This window comes from Protopterus annectens, chromosome 9.part0 (genome assembly GCF_019279795.1).
Source record: "Protopterus annectens isolate FY-2018-M chromosome 9.part0, PAN1.0, whole genome shotgun sequence".
Classification (NCBI taxonomy): domain Eukaryota; kingdom Metazoa; phylum Chordata; order Ceratodontiformes; family Protopteridae; genus Protopterus; species Protopterus annectens.
In genome coordinates, this window is record NC_056743.1 from 324,284,333 (window position 1) to 324,303,041 (window position 18,709).

Sequence of the window (18,709 nt, forward strand, 5' to 3'; positions counted from 1 at the left end):
GGGCCCATCTACCTCTTGGGTGTCCCCTCCTGCCGACCCTCTGGTGGACCTTATATCCATCAGAGCGTGGAAGGATCCGGACACCGTTGAGCCTGTACCCAAGCATCCTGACCGCATCCTTTCCCGCCGGACCGCACTCACTGGAGCAAGGGCCCCCCAGTAGATGCCATGATGATGGCTGCAGCCACTAAGAGGGAATTGGTCCAGGAGAGTCCCTCTGTGCATCCTCCGGGCAAGGAGTCCTGCTCGATGGATCGCATTGGGAAGCGAGTTTTCAGTTCAGCAACCTTCTCTTGAGAGCTGAACTACATGGCACATGTCATCAGGATGCAGCGGGATCTGATTAAAGAATACGCTGCATCTCCCCCAGAGTCCATGTCGGGTGAGGATAAGCAGGTATACTCTACCCGAATGGCCACTCTTAGAGCAGTATCTAACACATCTATGCGGCTACTTTCTCACGCTACCGAGGGAGCCGCTAGAGCCAGCGGAGCAGGCCTAGTCATGAGGCGGCAGGCCTGGCTCCGCCACTGTGATTTCGCAGAGCCCTTCAAGGCGACTTTCGCGAATGCCCCCTTTGATGGTTCTGCCTTGTTTGGCAAGACTGTTCGAAACACTGGTCCAGAGCGAAAAGGACGGAAGACGCTGTCTGCCGTCGGAGTCCGCTTCTCAGCTCCCCAGAGGTCCTTCTCAAGAACCAAAAGGGACAGAAGAAGATGTGGTTCCGAAATCGCAGCAGTCCCAACCTGCTCGGATAACCAGTCCTCCCGTGGCAGAGGAGGACAGGGAGGTCGCCGTCCTAGAGGCAGGGGGGCTCCTAGAAACTTTGGGTCCAGAGAACCTTTCTCTGAGAGACCCACGCAGCAGCCCTGAAGGGTTGCCCGACTGCCCGCTCTGGAGGCAGTCGGGGCGCTCGAGGCACCTAACTTCTTGGGAGTCCATCACATCAGACCGTTGGGTGCTTCGTGATATCCAGAGGTTATTCAATTCCCCTGTACAAGGTTCCCAGATCTCGCAGCCTCCCAGATGTTCCACCCGACCAAAGGGAGGCAGCAGCTATCGAAATCGAACAGCTGCTACAAAAAAGAGCTATCCAGTGCGTCCCCCCAGATCAAACCGGGTCAGGGTTTTACTCCAGGTTCTTTTTGGTGCCAAAGAAAACGGGGGACTTTAGACCCATCTTAGATCTTTCCCAGTTGAACCTGTCAGTAACCAAGCAAAAGTTCCGGATGGTCACCCTTCAATCTATACTCCCCCTCTTGAGGGAGAACGACTGGATGTGCTCCATCGACCTCAAGGACGCGTACTACCACATTCGCATGGACAGACGGTCCAGGAGGTTTCTTCGCTTCTGGCTGGGAGCCAGTCATTATCAGTTCAGGGTCCTCCCCTTTGGTCTCACCTCAGCCCCCAGGGTGTTCACCAAGGTTCTAGCGGTGGTAGCGGCCCACCTGAGGCTCCAGGGATTACAGGTCTTCTCGTACCTGGACGACTGGCTCCTGACGGCATCATCAAGGCATCTTCTGTGCTCAGCCAGGGACTACTTTCTTCAACTAGCCCCAAGGCTGGGCATCACTGTCAACTGGGAGAAATCTTTACTGCACCCCACACAAGCTATAGATTTCATAGGAGGAAGGCTAAACACCAGGTCAATGCGAGCCTTTCTCACTCCAGACAGAATTGCCAACCTGAAGTGTCATGTAGCAGCGGTCCTGCAACCATCTCCAACTGCAGCTTCGGTCCTGAGGGCCCTAGGTTCAATGGCGGCAGCTATCCCGCTTCTCATTCATGCTCGCTTACGCATGCGGGTTCTTCAATGGACCCTTCAGGTTCAGTGGTCCCCTCTTTGTTCCTCTCTCAACACTCCGATAGCGGTCAGCAAAGCGTGCAGGGATTCCCTTCTTTGGTGGCTTCTTTCTCCGGAGCCCCTGACAGGGAGACCTTTTGTGCTGCATTTCCCCAGCCATAGTGACCATGTACGCTTGTTGCCTCGGGTGGGGGCATTCTGCGGGAAAGATTGTCCAAGGCACGTGGAACCCCACAGAGACGTAGTTGCATATAAATGTCCTGGAAATGAGGGCGGTGCTCCTAGCGTTGCAAGCACTTCACCACGTTCTTCCTTCAGGGACTATTGCGATTCAGACAGACAACATGTCGGTAGTCTGGTACATCAGCAAACAGGGAGGAACCAGGTCTTACCCCCTTTGTCGAGAGGCCATGAGAGTCTGGGAATGGGCAATTTCCACCAAACGCTTTCTGGTAGCAACGCACATTCCGGGAAAATCCAACATCCTTGCGGACAAACTCAGTCGCACCATTCTTTCTCCTCACAAGTAGTCTCTCAGTCCTCAGGTAGCTAAGAAGATTTTTGCCGCTTTGGGGCAACCCTGTTGCGATCTTTTGCCTCTCCTCAAACGCCAAATGCGACAATTTCTTCGCTCTGCTTCCCCCACCAGGGGAATTCCCGAGAGATGCTCTGGTGCATGCTTGGCCTCCCGGTCTCCTTTATGCCTACCCTCCACTACCTCTGATGCAGAGGCTTCTGCAGAAAGCCAACAGTTTGGGGAGCAGAATGATTCTCATTGCCCGTTCTGGCCTCACAACCCTGGTTCCCCTTTGTATGGTCTCACAAAATCAATCCACCCTGGATTCTGGATCCGATTTCGGATCTCATCTCCCACCCTCTGGGAATTGCGGTTCCCAATCTGCGCACCCTGAAATTGACAGCTTGGCTGCTCCAGTTCCATCCTTGATTAGGACTCCCGGTATCTCATCACCGGTCAAGGCCATCTTAGTGGCAGCCCATAAACCTTCCACCAGGCAGGTTTATCGGAGTAAATGGAAGAGATTCTCTATTTGGGCGGTACAGAGAACTTTGGATCCTTTCTCAGCACCTATGTCAGCAGTGCTGGATTTTTTTAACAGACCTCTTTCATCAAGGGGCAAGTTCTTCCACGATTAAGGTACAATTGGCAGCCATCTCGCATTACCACATTGGTCATGAGACAGCTCCCCTCATGACGGCGAAATTATGCAAAACCTTTCTCAAAGGGATTTTTTTGTTGAGGCCTCCAGTCAAGGAGGTTGTACCACCTTGGGACTTATCGTTAGTTCTGCAAGCCCTTACTGCTCCTCCCATCGAGCCTGCAGCTTCTTCAGATCTAAAGTACCTTTCATGGAAGACTGCCTTCTTGGTAGCTATCACTTCTGCCAGAAGAGTGTCTGAGCTTCAGGCTCTATGCGTCAAGCCACCTTACCTTTCTTTCTTTCCTGATAGGGTGTGCCTCAGGACCAATCCATCTTTTCTTCCGAAGGTCTCTTCTGAATCTAATATTAACCAATCAATCAATTTACCTGTGTTTTTTCCCAAGTACTCAAAGGAGAATACAAATTGCACTTCTTGGATGTTCATAGACAATTACGTTTTTATGTTCACAGAACAGCTGGTCACAGGAAATCAGATCAGCTGTTCGTCTCCTTTGCTAAATTTGCTTTGGGTAAAGCAGTGTCTAAAGTCACACTATCTAGGTGGATTGCTAATTGTATTCTGCAGGCTTATGACACTTCAGGTAGACCTGCTCCTCAGAGGGTTACGGCTCATTCTACTAGGGCAGTCTCCACGTCAGCCGCCTTTAAGTCACGTGTTTCATTGGATGATATCTGCGCGGCAGCTACTTGGGCCTCGCCTCATACTTTTATTCCTCATTACAAGGTTGATATTGTTTCCAGAGGAAGAGCATCCTTTGGTTCAGCGGTGCTCCGAAACATCCTTCCATGACGGCCGCCCAAGATTCAGGTAGCTGGGGACTCTGTCCCACAGGTTGCAGATAAATGAAGTCTGCCTACTTCAGATTTAGAAGTTATGTACTCACCATAACGTTCCATCTGAGTAGGTGACTTCATTTGGATGCAACCATCCCCCCTCCATCTCCCTGACCTTTATAGAGTGAGTATTTATGCTGTTTTTTCGTGTACTGTAGTCAGTATTTTTGAGGCAAACTCAATCTGAGGTCAGTCAGGGCTTGGCAAGGGGTTATGGGTAAGAGGGAGGAGCTAGGAGCTCGGAGCCTAAGCTTTTGAAATGCCGGCTCGGATCCGAGGTCGGATCCGATACCCACAGGTTGCATCCAAATGAAGTCACCTACTCAGATGGAACGTTATGGTGAGTACATAACTTCTAATTTCTGAGTATTGAATCCGCGGATGTCTCTCTCTCGGATGGGTCCGGAGCTGCTGAGCAGGCACCAGCTTCTGAGGGTGTTTGCAGGCCTCAACATTTTTATATTAAACCGACGCCAGCTATGTCTAAAAAAACTACGCATGAGCCACGTGCTCAGGCCCCTATGCCTAAAAAACAGATGATGAAAATGGCTGAGGATTTACCCAAATCCGCAGAACAAGGGGGGAGCAGATTCTGCATTCATTGGATGTACACAGACAACTAAAATTCTACTTAAACAGGGCCAAATCTCTAAGAAAGTCTGAGCAACTACTGGTAGCATTTGCTGCAGGATCAGAGGGGAAGGCTATATCAAAGCAGACTATTTCTAAATGGTTAAGCCACTGCATTCGTTTCTGCTATTTGCACCATGGTAAACCTGTGCCCAAGGGAATCTGCTTACATTCCACCAGGGCTGCCTCTACTTCAGAGGGGTCCCAACCAAACATATTCTAGAAGCTGCTACTTGGAGCTCTGTTCATACCTTCGCAAAGCATCATCATTTACCTCTCTTCTCTAAATCCAGGGCAGACTTTGCCACTGCAGTCCTGCAGGCCCTTATAGCCGCTCCTAAATCTGTTTAGTTCCATCCTCCCATCAATAGCTTTGGGATTCTACCCAAATGTAATGACTGCAACAGTGAAACACGAAGAACATAGTACAGTTGTGTACACTTACCATAAATGTAAATGTTTGAGTGTATTCACTGTTGCAGTCCGGGTTACCCACCCGCCACCCCCCATTCTATACCCTTTCTTTCCTTCACTATACTCAAAAGCCTTTGTGGTGTATTTGCTTTTTAGTTGAAGGTAAAAGTTTGTGATGCTAAAGTGCATTTATATATTTACAGTTTAGTTGTATATATATTTTTGCTCCCCATTTGGTGGGCACCTGACATCTGGGGCAAGAAAAACTGAATAAAATGGCGTCGGTTGCATGTTTTATACCCCCGACGTCATGGAAGAGGAGACAGTAACCGATTCAGAACCCAAGACTTTGTTGTTCAGGCCAACTGAAGGCAACCTGCCAGCAGATTACCCAAATGTAATGACTGCAACAGTGAATACACTCTAATATCTACATTTATGGTAAGTGTACACAACTGTACTGTCTGCCTCCCCATAAAGAGATGGTCATTTACTGGAAGATTACCTGGATGGCTTGCTGGTACTCACCTTTAAAGAAAAAGTTGAAGCCTCTTTCTCCAGGAATGGCCCAGAGTTTAGTTCACCTGGCAGCATGTGTAGTGAATGTGTAGTGACTGGCAGCTGGAAACTTGCATTGGGACCCTGTGGCATTTCCTTGCATCACTGATGGCTGTGGCCAGACAGTCATGCAGCTATCAGACCACTGGAAGAGGGACTTCTCTGGCATTCCTTGTGCTGACTATTCAGGGAGGCTGTTTGTACCCTGCTTTAATTCCCCATCATGGTGTCTCCATTTCTTGTGTATCATTTCCCTATACAGTGTCTCTGGCCCAGTCCTCTGCATCAAGTAGTTGCCCAGTCTTTTGCCTGCGTCTGTTCATTTTTGCCCATTTTTTTTGTGCTTATTCTTCCCTAGACTGCATCTGCCTTTCCTCTCCACATTTACTACCTGCTACCTTTCCCATATCATCATCATTCCCCTTTTCCCCTCTCTGAATTCAAAGCCATTCTCCTACTTTCTTTGGCAGTCATACCTGACTGTTGCAGGTCTTTTCTCTCATAATCCATTTGTGTCTTTGCTAGACCCCCTCGTTTTTTCTTGCATTCTTCCTGTCTGTCATACATCATCTTCACCAGATTGCTTTCTGCATATGTGCCCAAACCACTGTAATCTGTTCTGCTCAACCGGCTCTGGAATTGAAGCTACTTTGGCTTCTACCCTGATATCCTTATTTCTTCTTCTGTCCCACAGTAATGTCACTCATCTCAGGCACTTCATCACCTTTAGTTTACTCAACTGCTCTGCCTTTACTGCCCAGCTTTCTGTATCATAAAGTAGTGCTGGTTGCACTACAGTTATGTACACCTTACTTTTCAGCTTTTTTGGTATTCTTCTGTCAAAAACAATCCCTACCACTCTGTGCTAGTTGGCTGCAGCCCCCCTGATTATAGCTTTGATCTCCTTATTCAGACTTCCCTTCTCCACCTCCACCCAAATACCTGAAGCTGTTAACCTGTTAAATTATTTTTCCTTCTATCTCAATTTTCAGCTTCTTCTGATTTCCTGCATTTGATGCCATTACAATGATCTTATTTGTACTCTGTTTCATCCAATGCACTTTCAGTTTTGCATTCTTTTCCTCTGTCCTTTGCTGAAGTTGTTTCTGAGTCTGCCTGTGATGCCACATAGCCTACATACAGTATCATTGTTGATCTGTCCCCTCCAACCTTTTTGCTGATGTAGCCCATCACCAGTATGGACAGCAGTGGGCTCAGGGCTGAACCATGATGTCCACCCACTATCACTGGGAACCTCTGTGTGAGCCCGAACTGCTATTTGTACGAGTCATTCGGTCCTTTTACATAGCCTGTACTGGTTCTACTAATGTTTCTGGGTGTTTGAACCACCACAGGACTGCCCAATCAGCTTTTTTGGGACCTTGTCATAATGTATCCTCCACATTTAGGAAAGCCCAGTTGAATTATTTCCTTATATGTAACCTCTCAACTGTCTGCCTCACTGCAAATATTAGGTTGGTTGATCTGCATCCTGATGTGAATCCAAGCTGCCCATCTTTCTACTAATCTGCATATTTGTTAATGTCCCCCTCTCCAAAACTTTCATGCAGTGTGACAGGAATTTGATACCTCTGATACTTCAAAAAGTGCCTTATCAGGGTAGTTTGCTCTGTTGTAGCCTTACACATTCAAGCAGCCTTTCTTGGTGTTATTACATCAAGAGGTTAGCAGTGCCCTGAACAGAGACAAAGTAAATTTTATTCATAAAACTTTCTTTAGAACTGAAACCTGTAACTTAGTGTGGCTAAAGATGTTGTGTGGAGACGAGCACAGAGCAGTTAGTTTTCATGTTAAATAGCACCACTGTCATATCTTAGCACAATCTAACCTAGTGTAGTGCCAAACCCCAAAGACCACCTGAGGAGAACTCTATAACCCAGGCCACAATCTACAGTAACCCACCCAAATACAGGCCCAGACAACATCAATATGCAATTTCCAAATGTTCTAGCTGTTTTGTTAGATATGAGCATCCTGAGACAATGAAGAAATTGTTTCATGTTCACAGCCAGCCGTTTAATCCTTAAACACAGTATGTCAGAGATGCACATACACAATTTCACTGGAGGCAAAAATCTTGTATACATTGTGATCAAGAACACACATACTACATTCACCACACACGCAGACCAGACTATACTGAGGCACTAAAAAGCAATCTTCCCAAACTTCAAAGACCTAAGCCTGTAAACAGTAATGTCTATCCTCAGCAGTCTCTAAAGCGCACACCAAAAGCTACACCAAACCCAGCACATATTACTACACACAGTGGAGCCCCAAAAGCAAAGCCCATAAGGCAAACCAGCACATTTGCCAGGACTCTTTATAGCAGACTGCATTGTATGACACACTGATGCCCCATTCTACAGACTGAACAAGGAGAAAATTATGGTTACTTGTTTATCTGGAGCCAGAATCTAAGTTGCACATATGCACACAAATCAGTACACCATAGGTACCAGTATGATTCTGTCGTAGTCCATGTTAGTATTAGCCACCTGAGACACACTTCCATGGGCTGTATGAAGAGACACATTGCTGACCTCTCTAAATGTCTCAGGCAAGTAGGTATCTTGCATCGAGCAATATTCTACCATCAGCAAGGATGATGCCACAGTACAAACAAAAGATGATTGACTTCAATAATTGACTTAGTTTCTGGTGTCTTTCCAGGGGGATTCAATATTTGTCAGCATGGGAGGGCATGGTTTACAGACAGCTTTACTTTGCAAAGGATGCTGTGCACCTGTCTACCCTAGGCTTCTGTAATATTAGCTAAAACTTTATCCACCCCTTGGTGCTTTTTTATGCAATGTCAAATTGACAGACCTACCAACACAGCAATTAAAACTGTAGAAAACTAAAGGTGTTACTGCTCAATGCTTGGAGCCTAAACAAGAAACTCCACAACCCTACAAGCTCCTCAGTTAGGAGAGAGTGCGTTATTACCGAGACATAGTTTAAATCTGCAAAAAGTACTCTGGCATTGCAAGGCTACACTGCCTTCCACACATTTAGACCAACAGCTGCACAGATAGGGACAAAAGGTGGTGGAGTTTCGATCTGTATTAGCAACAAGCATTACTCTGTTGGTTAAACAGGGTGATGCTGTGGAATTTATCCACGTGCAAATCACGATAGACAGAAGTCCCATACCTTATCCTAGCAGGCTATAGGTCACCCTCTTGTGTCCTTAGAATCCCATAGTTCATACCTAGACCTGCTGGTGATACTCACCATTAAGCCAAATACCGTATTCATAGGAGACTTTAACTATTCCTCTGTAGACTGAGAAACATACACTGCCTCATAATTGCAGGCACAGCAATTCCTAGACTTAATTGATACAAATACCCTTGAACAGTGCGCGCACCCACCTGAGGTTCAGATGTACTGGACCTAGTACTCACCAATATGGGAGAGTGCCTCATCCCCACACCCTTGTCACATCTCCCACTGGAGAGGTTGGATCACAAAGCAGTCTTTTTCAAAATAAAAATCAGCTTGGTGACACCAGCAAACCTTGAAATAGTTAGGAACTATTCCTAAGCAAACTTGCACCCTATTTAAGCAATAGTTTGTCAAAAGTCAGTGGCCCTTCCAACCCAGAGTTCACAACAACCTTATACATAATTGTTCACAGAGACCCTGTACAATCATGTAAATGGTTGTGTAGAGGCTGCTTTATCTATTAGAAGTAAGCACAAAACAAACTGTAAAAACAAATCACACTGGTGGAATCTTAACCTTAATAGAGTATATGACAAAATGAAAAAAGTCATTGCTAAAATCAGAAAGAGCAATTCCCAAAAAGAGAGGAGCTCTCAGGAAAATGAGGGCTAATCAAGTCCAGCAAGGCCAATTATGAGGTCAAGATAACCTTACAGGCTGAAGACAACCACAAGGCCTTCTACAGCTATGTCCAAAACCTCAAAAACAGCACACATTAGTGTGCTGAAATGGTGGTCAGTGGTACCATCTTCAGACCAGAGTGATGTAGCAAATTTGCTGAATGACAAATTCAGCTCAAACTTCATCCCCCACTCGCCCCTGCCTCCCTTCATGAAATACCTACTAGCATACCCCACCTACAACTGTTAAGAGAGCAGGTCCTGGCAGTGCTCTCCAAGGCCAATGACAGAGCCTCAATGGGACACGACAGTATCCTGGGATGCCTTCTAAATAGCTGGAAACATGACCTATCAGGACCACGTAAGTCGCTTTTAACTATAACCTTAAAACAGGCTTTGTACCTAGAGAATGGTGTATTGCAGTGTTTATCCCACTTCACACAGCTGAATCGTCAACTCTCCCTGGAAACTACAGAACCATTAGTGTGACTAATATGCAAAGCCATGGAACAAATAATTGTGGAAATGATCAACATGGACATAAGCAACCTTTAGACAGTGGATCCACTATAGTTTGGCATTGTCATAGGAAGATCATGCTTACTAAAGCAATGGATGAGGGGAAAATGGTGCATACTGCATACCTGGACCTGGCTAAGGCATATTCAGTACAATACCTCTGTCTGGTATAGTTGAGAAACTCCCTGAGCTGGGCTTAAATCCCTATGTAACTTGCTCAATTGCTATTTAGCTGACAGAACTCGGGAAGTCATGATTGGTGATACCACCTCCGCTAAGAGACTGGTTACCAGCAGGTACCTCTGGGCTCTGCTGGGACCTCTTCTATTTGGCATCTACTTCTCCAGGTAATGGCTAATGTCAAGGGCCTTTGGCAGATAAGTTTGTAGATGACTGCAAATTGGGAGCAGTCATAAATTTTCCCCCTGAGAAACCCATCTTACAAGAAGGTATAATACACACAAATGACTGGTGCCAAAGTCACAGACTAAAACGCAATGCCAAGAAATGCATTGTAGTGCTTTTGGTAAAACTGCCACCCAGGCTTAGTATTCTGTTGATAAGACACCCCCAAGAGTTGACCCTGTAGTATGGTGTCTGGGAACATATAGACAATAATCTGGTCTTTGACCAACATGTGGCCAAGGTAGTAAGAAAATCATTTTTTGTCACTCAGTTTAAGTAAGGGCATGGCATCCAGGTCCAAGAAGTCATAGTGCCACTTTATTGGGTCTTTATCAGACCCATCATTGAGTATTAGCCCTTTGCCATGTACCTGACAAGACATATGCAGCAGTTGGAATGCCCCAAAAGATTCCATAACAAGAGAACCCAGGGCATAAACACATTGTTCAGTACTGATTTCCTTAAAGCCCTATACCCTATCTTGTGCAGGTTACTGAGAGGTGATCTATGCCTGGCATACAAGCCATCTGCTGATCTACCCCTGATGGAACTTTTGCGCATCCCACAAAGTGAACAGCATCAGAATGACTAGATCCAAGGATTTCAATTTTTCTTATGACATAAATAAGACATGCTGGTGAGATAGATGTGTCTTAGAAGATCCCTATGTTCTGGAACAGGCTTCCCATCCATGTGAAGTAGAAGCATTACCTTGTTCCCATTGCATGAGAAACTGAACATTCACCCCAGGTCTGATCTTCTGTGTCTCTGATAGTTTCCCACATTACTGTCTACCTCTAACCTAGCCTCCCATACAGCTTCTAGAAGCTTCCTAACATACCCCCCTCATAATAAATGCCCATGATGTTTGAGGACACAGTTGGGTTGGATTGCACGGCCAGGCTTATAAAGGCCCTTGTTGTCTTTAGCTTAATATATAACGGTGTACTGCTCACACTTGTGGCTGTTCTCTTTGCTTTTTAAGACTGGCACTGGTATGCTCATTATCCAGTCATTTGGAATATGCCTTTCTCTCCATGCCACTTCTCCCCTGTGTCACCCAACTTCTTGTTCATATCAGCTGTGACCACAGATGAGCCTGCTGGTTTCCCTGACTTCATTTCCCTTTCCTGTATACTGTTCATAAAAAGAGAATTGGCACATGTCCCTTGTGCCCAACAACTGCCCATCTTCCCTCCCACCTGTTGCCTTTTTTTCTCCCCCATTTTATCTGAACTGAGTTGGCACCTTGTGCTGCCTCTCTATGGCCTGCTCACAGTGCATATGTTGCAGTGTCAAGTTTGTTGCTAGTGTGAACATGTAGGGCATGCCGTTTTTCTGTGCATCCCACATCAGTCTCTTAACTACCTATAGTGTGGCCACTGCAGTAGCATAATTGCCACTATTGCCACCAAAATCATTTATTTTGTAGTCATTTTCCCATTATCATGACACTAAGCTTCTGCATTACAGATCTTTCTGAATACCCTTTCATGTTTTCAAACAAGTCGGTTCATTATAAAAAGACTGACAAATCTGACACTGAATATTCCTGATCAGCAGTTCTTTTCTATTGCACCCTACCAATACAAACATGAGACATTACTCGTCCCTAATAGTAGTAACTTCTATAGTTCAAGGCACAAACACAACTCTAATTACAATATGCTTAAATAAAAGCGGATACCGAATTCTACATTTTGATAAATATTGCTGTAAAATACATGTCTGCAGTAAAATATGTAAACTTTTTAAACTCTTGTATGTGCACACACAGAAGAAGCATTTGTTAATTTTGTAGAATTTCCTTTACTGTTTTTTTTTTTCTCTCACTACTTTTAAGTTTTCCCAAGGGGTAAAAAAAACACCTCCACAATCACCTTCTATGAGCACAAACAACAGGAAGAAAATATAGAATATCTTTTGCATTGCTGAATATTGAAGAAAATAGAGGTGTGCTTCATCCCCACTCTGTATCTGTAATCATTATGGTCACACAGCAACAGCTGCAACTGAAGTGCATAACGGAAACAATGCACATACTTGAATAGGGAGGGAGTCGTACAGTGACTCTCGAATAACTTAAAAGTTAAGTGTCAATCACTCCACATACTCGAAGAAATGAATGGCAGAAAAATGTGTGGCACCTCAAAAATAAATGTAGAACCTTTTTTTTTAAATGAGTACTGGACTCTGAGAAGACAGGTATGTATCCCATAGACTACCCAGTTTATGGAACAGGCTCCTCATCCATGTGAAGTAGAGTTCCTCTCTAACCCAATTCAAGTGCAAGTTGGACAATTGGATGGGAAACCAGAAATTCATCCCTGGTTTGGCACCTATGTCTCTAATGGATAGAGGTAACCTGTAAATGGTTCATCTACCAGGCCCATGCTTACACTTATCAAGGGTATCAGAACTTGTCAGAGATTTGGGATGCACATGGCTAGGCTTTAAAAGGCCCTTGTGGTCATTAGCCTAGTAAACATCTATGAACCTATGAAGGTAAGATGCAAACAAAACTGCTTAGTGTAGTGTTTGAAGGGCCTGTTTAACTTGGTACAGTTCAGCAATTAAATTTGAGCCTACAAAGCTGAATCATTCTTAAATTATTTGTCTCAAGACTTCAGGAATCTAAACTGCAGATAAACAAGATGTAAACAAGCAAATCTAGAATATAAACCCAGTTAGTAATTATGCAAACTTTGCTTCTCTATCTTATGGGAAGTACAGGATCCCCACTCTCAGCTTCTTCATTTCTTGGTATGACTGGCTTTGTTGATGCGGTTTCCAAGGCTCTATCCCAGTATCAACTCCTACTTACCTGTTGGCAAGCTCCATTTTCTGTGCTTGGCATTTGCCTTCATGCAGTGATGATTCTGTCTGTATGCCTTCACATTTTCCTGTTCCGTGGTGTTATGTTACAGTCAAAGGCTTATTGAATAAATGTGCATCAGAAATGGAAACTAGTTACATCATGGGCTATCACTGGCTGATGGAGAATAGATCTCTTTTGCACAAACTTAGAGGTGATTATCTGTTATGTTTTTTTTTCCCTTTTGTGTTGGCATCTTTTGTACTTTACATTTGGATTGCAGTTTTTTCACATAATTTGAACTCTTCCTGTTTATCAACATGCTTATGCTTGAATGTGTTAATCTGCTCGAGGAGCCTTTTGGTCTTGACCAAAAAGAAGAAAGTAGTGTTGCTTTGGATGATTGATACAGAATGCAATGAAGTAATAAAGCGGGTAACACATTTTATGGTGCATTAACAAATTGTACTAGAAACAAAGCCAGTCTGTGGTAACACAGCAGTTTGAGTAGTAGTTGCATCACAGATGGACAATTTGAGGCCAAAGCAGCGCTAAGGATATGTACACTGTAGGGGCCCTATAATTCTAGACTGCACCTCAGCCAGTGTGTGCACTGAGGGGTGAATAAGTTACAATTGAAGGATTAAAGGTTGTGCAGACTTTTACCATTCACATGCTAGTCTGATTAAGCAACTTGTCATTTCAGTACTTTATTCTATAACTTTAATACTGGCACAGACTGAGACAGAAAGGAACATACCCAACCCCTTGATCTGGTGAGGTGAAGCAAAACTGTATTTGATGTCTAAAAATGTGCTTAATTTTAGTTGAGAGAACTTTGTATTGGGAGAGACACTGTTACTGTTGCAGAGCATGTCATCCATCAGGTGTGAAGTATAGGGTAAATAGTTTAAACTTGAATGAATTATTTGCTGGTTTTATTTGTAAGCTTAGTGGTAAGGGAAGCAATGATTTCAAAGGGGCCCCATTTCATTCCGTGTTTAATTTGTTCCCTAAGTAGACTTTGTGGAACAATGGAGTCTCATTGTTTTCTGTAAACTGCATCTGCATCAGATGTAGTTTGAAAATTGTATTGCAGTCTGTTACTAAATTGGATTCATACTTTGTAAGGGTAAGTTTGAAATGGAATGTTCATTGACCGCACTGTAGAGGAAGATGTATTCCATGTCTAGTATAGTGCTGTCACGGTTACCTACATCCTAATTAAAATAAATCATATGTCTTGTTTTCCTTTTCAGTTGGGGATAAAGTACCAGCTGACATCAGAATAATTAATATTCGATCAACAACACTGAGAGTGGATCAGTCCATCCTTACTGGTAAGACAGCGTTTTGCTTGTTGATTGCTTGAAGAGATGATACCTTAGGAAAAATTATACACAAGGGCAAAAGTTACAAGCACATGCACATCCATGGGGAAAACCATCTTTACTAGGCATGTCTTTTACTGTAGTAAACAGTAAAATGATGGTAGATGGCATGAAATTGTAATACATTACTTAAGTTGATTGGTACTGTAGTCCAAAGCCACATCAACTGCATTTGTAATCCTGGAGTGCCTTGTGAGCTTATTAGATAATGCCATTTTAGAAGCTTTGATAGTATGGTCTTAGTCTGCCTGACACTGTATAGCCAGCTTTAGTCATGATTGCTGCATAATTGTGTGAGGGTTGCAGACTTGGAAAATTGAAACTGAGCTATTAAAATCTTATGATTGTCATCACTTGAATATCTGGGGGTCTCAGCATTCTTTCAAGTGGTTACCAATTCTTAGACTTCAGAATAATGAGGGATATGGTATTAACACATTAATTATTCCAGTTCTAATGAAACAAATGGTAGTATCCCAACCTGGATCCTAACCAACGTCATTCTGATAGCTGTACTCAGTTGACTATTCCATTTAACTACATCTTCGTTTACTTTCATGATTAGTAATATACTGTTATAAATCTTCCCCAAAGGCTTGTAAAAAAACAGTATTATACTTGGTGACTTTAATTTCAATACTTTGAGCCTTGAAGCAAGGCAAGCTCAATCAAACCCTTTGTACATTTTAACCTAGAACAACTAGTTAAACGACCATCCAGACCCAACTTTCAAACTAGTAACCATTCTACACTTGACCTTGTAATGTCAGATATGGCCCACTGTTGCACATATATCTGTATTTTGCCCATCTCTGTTGGCAACCGTTGTCCTACCCTTTCCTTTTCGTCATTCAAGACCGTTATCCTTCCTTCCCAGAGCACATTAATGCCACTCTTAAGGACTTTCTCAACAGAAGTGTACCTGGATCAACCAGTGCTATACCCCATCAGCTGTTAAACTGAAGAGCAAAAACAAAGCAAAAAAAAATTGCAGTACAATAAGTAAGCTACTTTATAAGTGATCGGCTTATTAGTTAGATCTACACCTCCCCCTGCTATTCCATTGAAGAGCAAAAAACCATGGATGTTCCTTCTACTGGCATACTAACCAGGTGGCCAGATGTATGACACCTCCCACCCCAACCATTCAGGCCCCATTTCTGTGCCCTGCACCCAGCCTTCCAAGTTTTTTTTATTAAAATGTCTTCTCTTAAACTGCAGCAAGCAGTTTATACAGTCTGCACGGAGAGCTGCAGCGCTCATGTTTTACTTTTAAAAAAAATTTTTCTTTTTTTTTTTTTTAAATAAAGTACAGCAAACAGCTGCTACAATTTATACCTTGCACAGAGAGCTACAGTGCTCCGGTCTGACTGCAGATACAATAATGTTTTTTAAAAGTATTGTACTGAAGAGAGATCGATATCAGCTGATCAGGCTCCCAGCACTTTATACTCTGGACAGTTGCCCCTCTTGCCCCGTCCTAGCTATGTTACTGCTCAACAGCAGACTGGACTCCTATATATTGCGCTATTGATCCACTTGTAGTGTTAATATTTAGTAAGACCCTCACTTCTCTTCAGGACTCCTTTACCCTTCTGTTAGGAAAAGATTTGGGGGGCAGGTATGCCACTGGTTTTCACAAGACATTAGAAAGTTCTTGAAAGAGATTTAGCTTGGTCATCCTGGGAACAGAAGCAAACTGACCTGCATCAAAATAACTTGAGCTTAACTCATTAACAACTTTGTGCTGTGAAATGTTACACATCTACCCATCATAAATGTATCCTTAAAATCAAACTTAAGTTACAGGCAGAAGGCAATTGTAAATATATTGTGAGCAATAAAAGCTGTTAAAATGGTACAAACATGGTAATAAAAAAGTGTTCTTTACAGTGACAGTACATTTGCAGATTTATCAATATTATAATGTGCAATACCCAAAATATTTGTCTCAGACAGATTATACAGATTCTGAATAACTACTGTCAGAACAGTTTTTAACCAGAAGTAAGCTTTCCCATGGCAGCAAGAAATTCCTCTGAGTGCATGTTGACAGATATTTGCAGAAATAGGAGCATACAGCAATATTAACACTGACTATCTTTCAAGATTTGCAACTTAGTGTAAATATCAATAACGGATTCCTTCAGCAACATTTAAGGTTTCACCTGATGCCATGCAGTAGTATTTAAGTCACTTGGTTTTGGAAGTAAGTACATGAGGAAATATTTCACCTTTTTATAATTAGTAGCAATGTGCAGCAGTAGCATTGTCGCCTCACAGCAAGAGGTTCTCCCGTTTGATTTGCTGTTGGAGCGCCGTCTGTGTGGAGTCTGCATGTCCTCCCCGTGGTCGAGTGGCGCTCGAAAGACATGCCTGAATGGGCGTGCCTTCGTTGAAGGTTGGGTGTCGGGCTGGCACCTCGGCACCATAAAAATGGACTGCCAATCATTAGCGGACCGGAGTGACCCCTAACTGGGAAAAGCCGAAAGAAAAACAAACCTAATTAGTAGCAATGTTACTAGTAGAGAGTATTGCAGGTGGACGTAGAGTGTGTTTGTGTGTATAACATTTCTCTCAGTAATGTAATAATCTGAGTTATTTTGTTACTTAACTTCCCCTTTTATAGTACTTTTCATTTTTAACGTTTAAGTCACTCTGTTAAGGAACCAAGATCCAAAAAAATGTCTGGATGCCATAAGGAGCTGTGTGTGTGTGTTAAAAGCTGGAAATAAAAAAAAAGGAGTTACAGGCTTCACTGAGAAACAAGCTTGACTGGCTGCAGAGTTTGCCAAAGCCCTCTACCCAAGAAACAAGCAGTCATCAGATACTGGCAACCCTGAACAATTCTGGAAGGAGATAAAACATGTCATAGAGTAGCTATCCAGCCTCTCACCCTCCCTTGGGAGCAAGTCATTCTCACAGTAATACAGAAGAATGTAAATTGTTACTTTCCTCCACTGACAGCATCACAAACTCCTTTCAAGCTAATGGGTCATGTTCCACAGCTAATAACCCTGTGTCTGAGTATGCTGCAGCCTCCCACTTCAGATGTGTATCTTCTAAGGAAACAAGAAATGTATGTAAAAGGCAGCAGTCTTCATCTGGAATCACTAAACGTCACCCTGCTTTCATTAGTGTGCAGATGATATTGTAAAACCTCTTTAATTTTTGCAGCCAGTCAAGGTTGTTTACACTAGTATTTTCTCCACTGCTTTTAAACATTCTTGAGTTATTTCTCTTTCCAAAGTGTCTTCCCCTAAATCTTACAAGGACTTTCGTTCTTTTTCCACCCTTGCTAAAATTTTTGAAAAACTCTAAGAAATTTAAAACACAGATGGCTATTCCCTTCTTTCTGACAAGTCAACATGGCTTTAGAAACTAGTTTAGCACTACTTTACAGTGGTTAATGCCATCTACTGTAATGTCAAAGATGGCCTTGTAATTGCTGTCATCTTATTAGATATGACTGGGGCTTTCAAAACTGTTGATATTTCATGGTCATTCTAATAGTCGTGCTTCTAGCATTAGCACGCTTACAACAGATATCCCACAAGCTTTTGTTTTATGCCCTTTACTGTTCTTGTTCATTAATGATCTCCCAGAGTACCTTCCCAAAGAGGACATTATACTCTATGCAGCTAACGTACTGTTTTTGCAAGCTAATACATCCCCAACAACTCTCCAAACCTAAATTCAGCTATCCTTCTCCAAACTCCAGCATTGAGCTACCTCAAATAAATTTCTGAAAATTCAGAAAAAACTAAACGGAAAAGCTATCCAGGTCTTCTCATTCTGTCTCAAACTTCCCCATTTACCTTCTTTCACTATACTTGACAAAACATACCATGTATTAGAGTACAAATGCCCGGGTTTTTATCCTTGATTGCTGAATCGTGTTTTTTACCCACACAGCCATAATTACTAATAACATTTCTCAAATCAAACTTTGCTGTATAATTTCCCTCTTCATGACTCCCCAAGCTAGAATTCATAGGTTCACAGGTAGATACTAGGCTATTGGCCCTAGGGCCTATACAAGCCTAGCCAAAAAGGTACCCTGGCTTTCGCCACCCAAGAAAATTATTTTCTTGTGCCCCTGTCAAGCAGGGGTTGCCCTGGCTAAAAGCATTCTCTTTTCTAAACTTGGAATATGGCTTATTTTTGAATTTCCATTCTTCCTACAGTGCTAAATGACTGCAGACTAGACAAAATACAATCTGTAGATTTCTTCTCCTTGCAGATTCTTGAGCTTACCACTATCTTCTGCAGAAAATAAAATT

The 18,709-nt window shown here is 43.2% G+C and overlaps 1 protein-coding gene across 1 annotated transcript in view; it reads left to right on the forward strand.

Moving 5' to 3' along the window:
- ATP2A3 (ATPase sarcoplasmic/endoplasmic reticulum Ca2+ transporting 3) overlaps positions 1 to 18,709 on the forward strand; it is a 1,260,930-nt gene that overhangs the window by 523,594 nt on the left and 718,627 nt on the right. Inside the window, exon 6 of the mRNA XM_044082905.1 lies at positions 14,295 to 14,375. Within this exon, the coding sequence (XP_043938840.1) occupies positions 14,295 to 14,375 (81 nt within the window). The remainder of the gene's footprint in view (positions 1 to 14,294; positions 14,376 to 18,709) is intronic.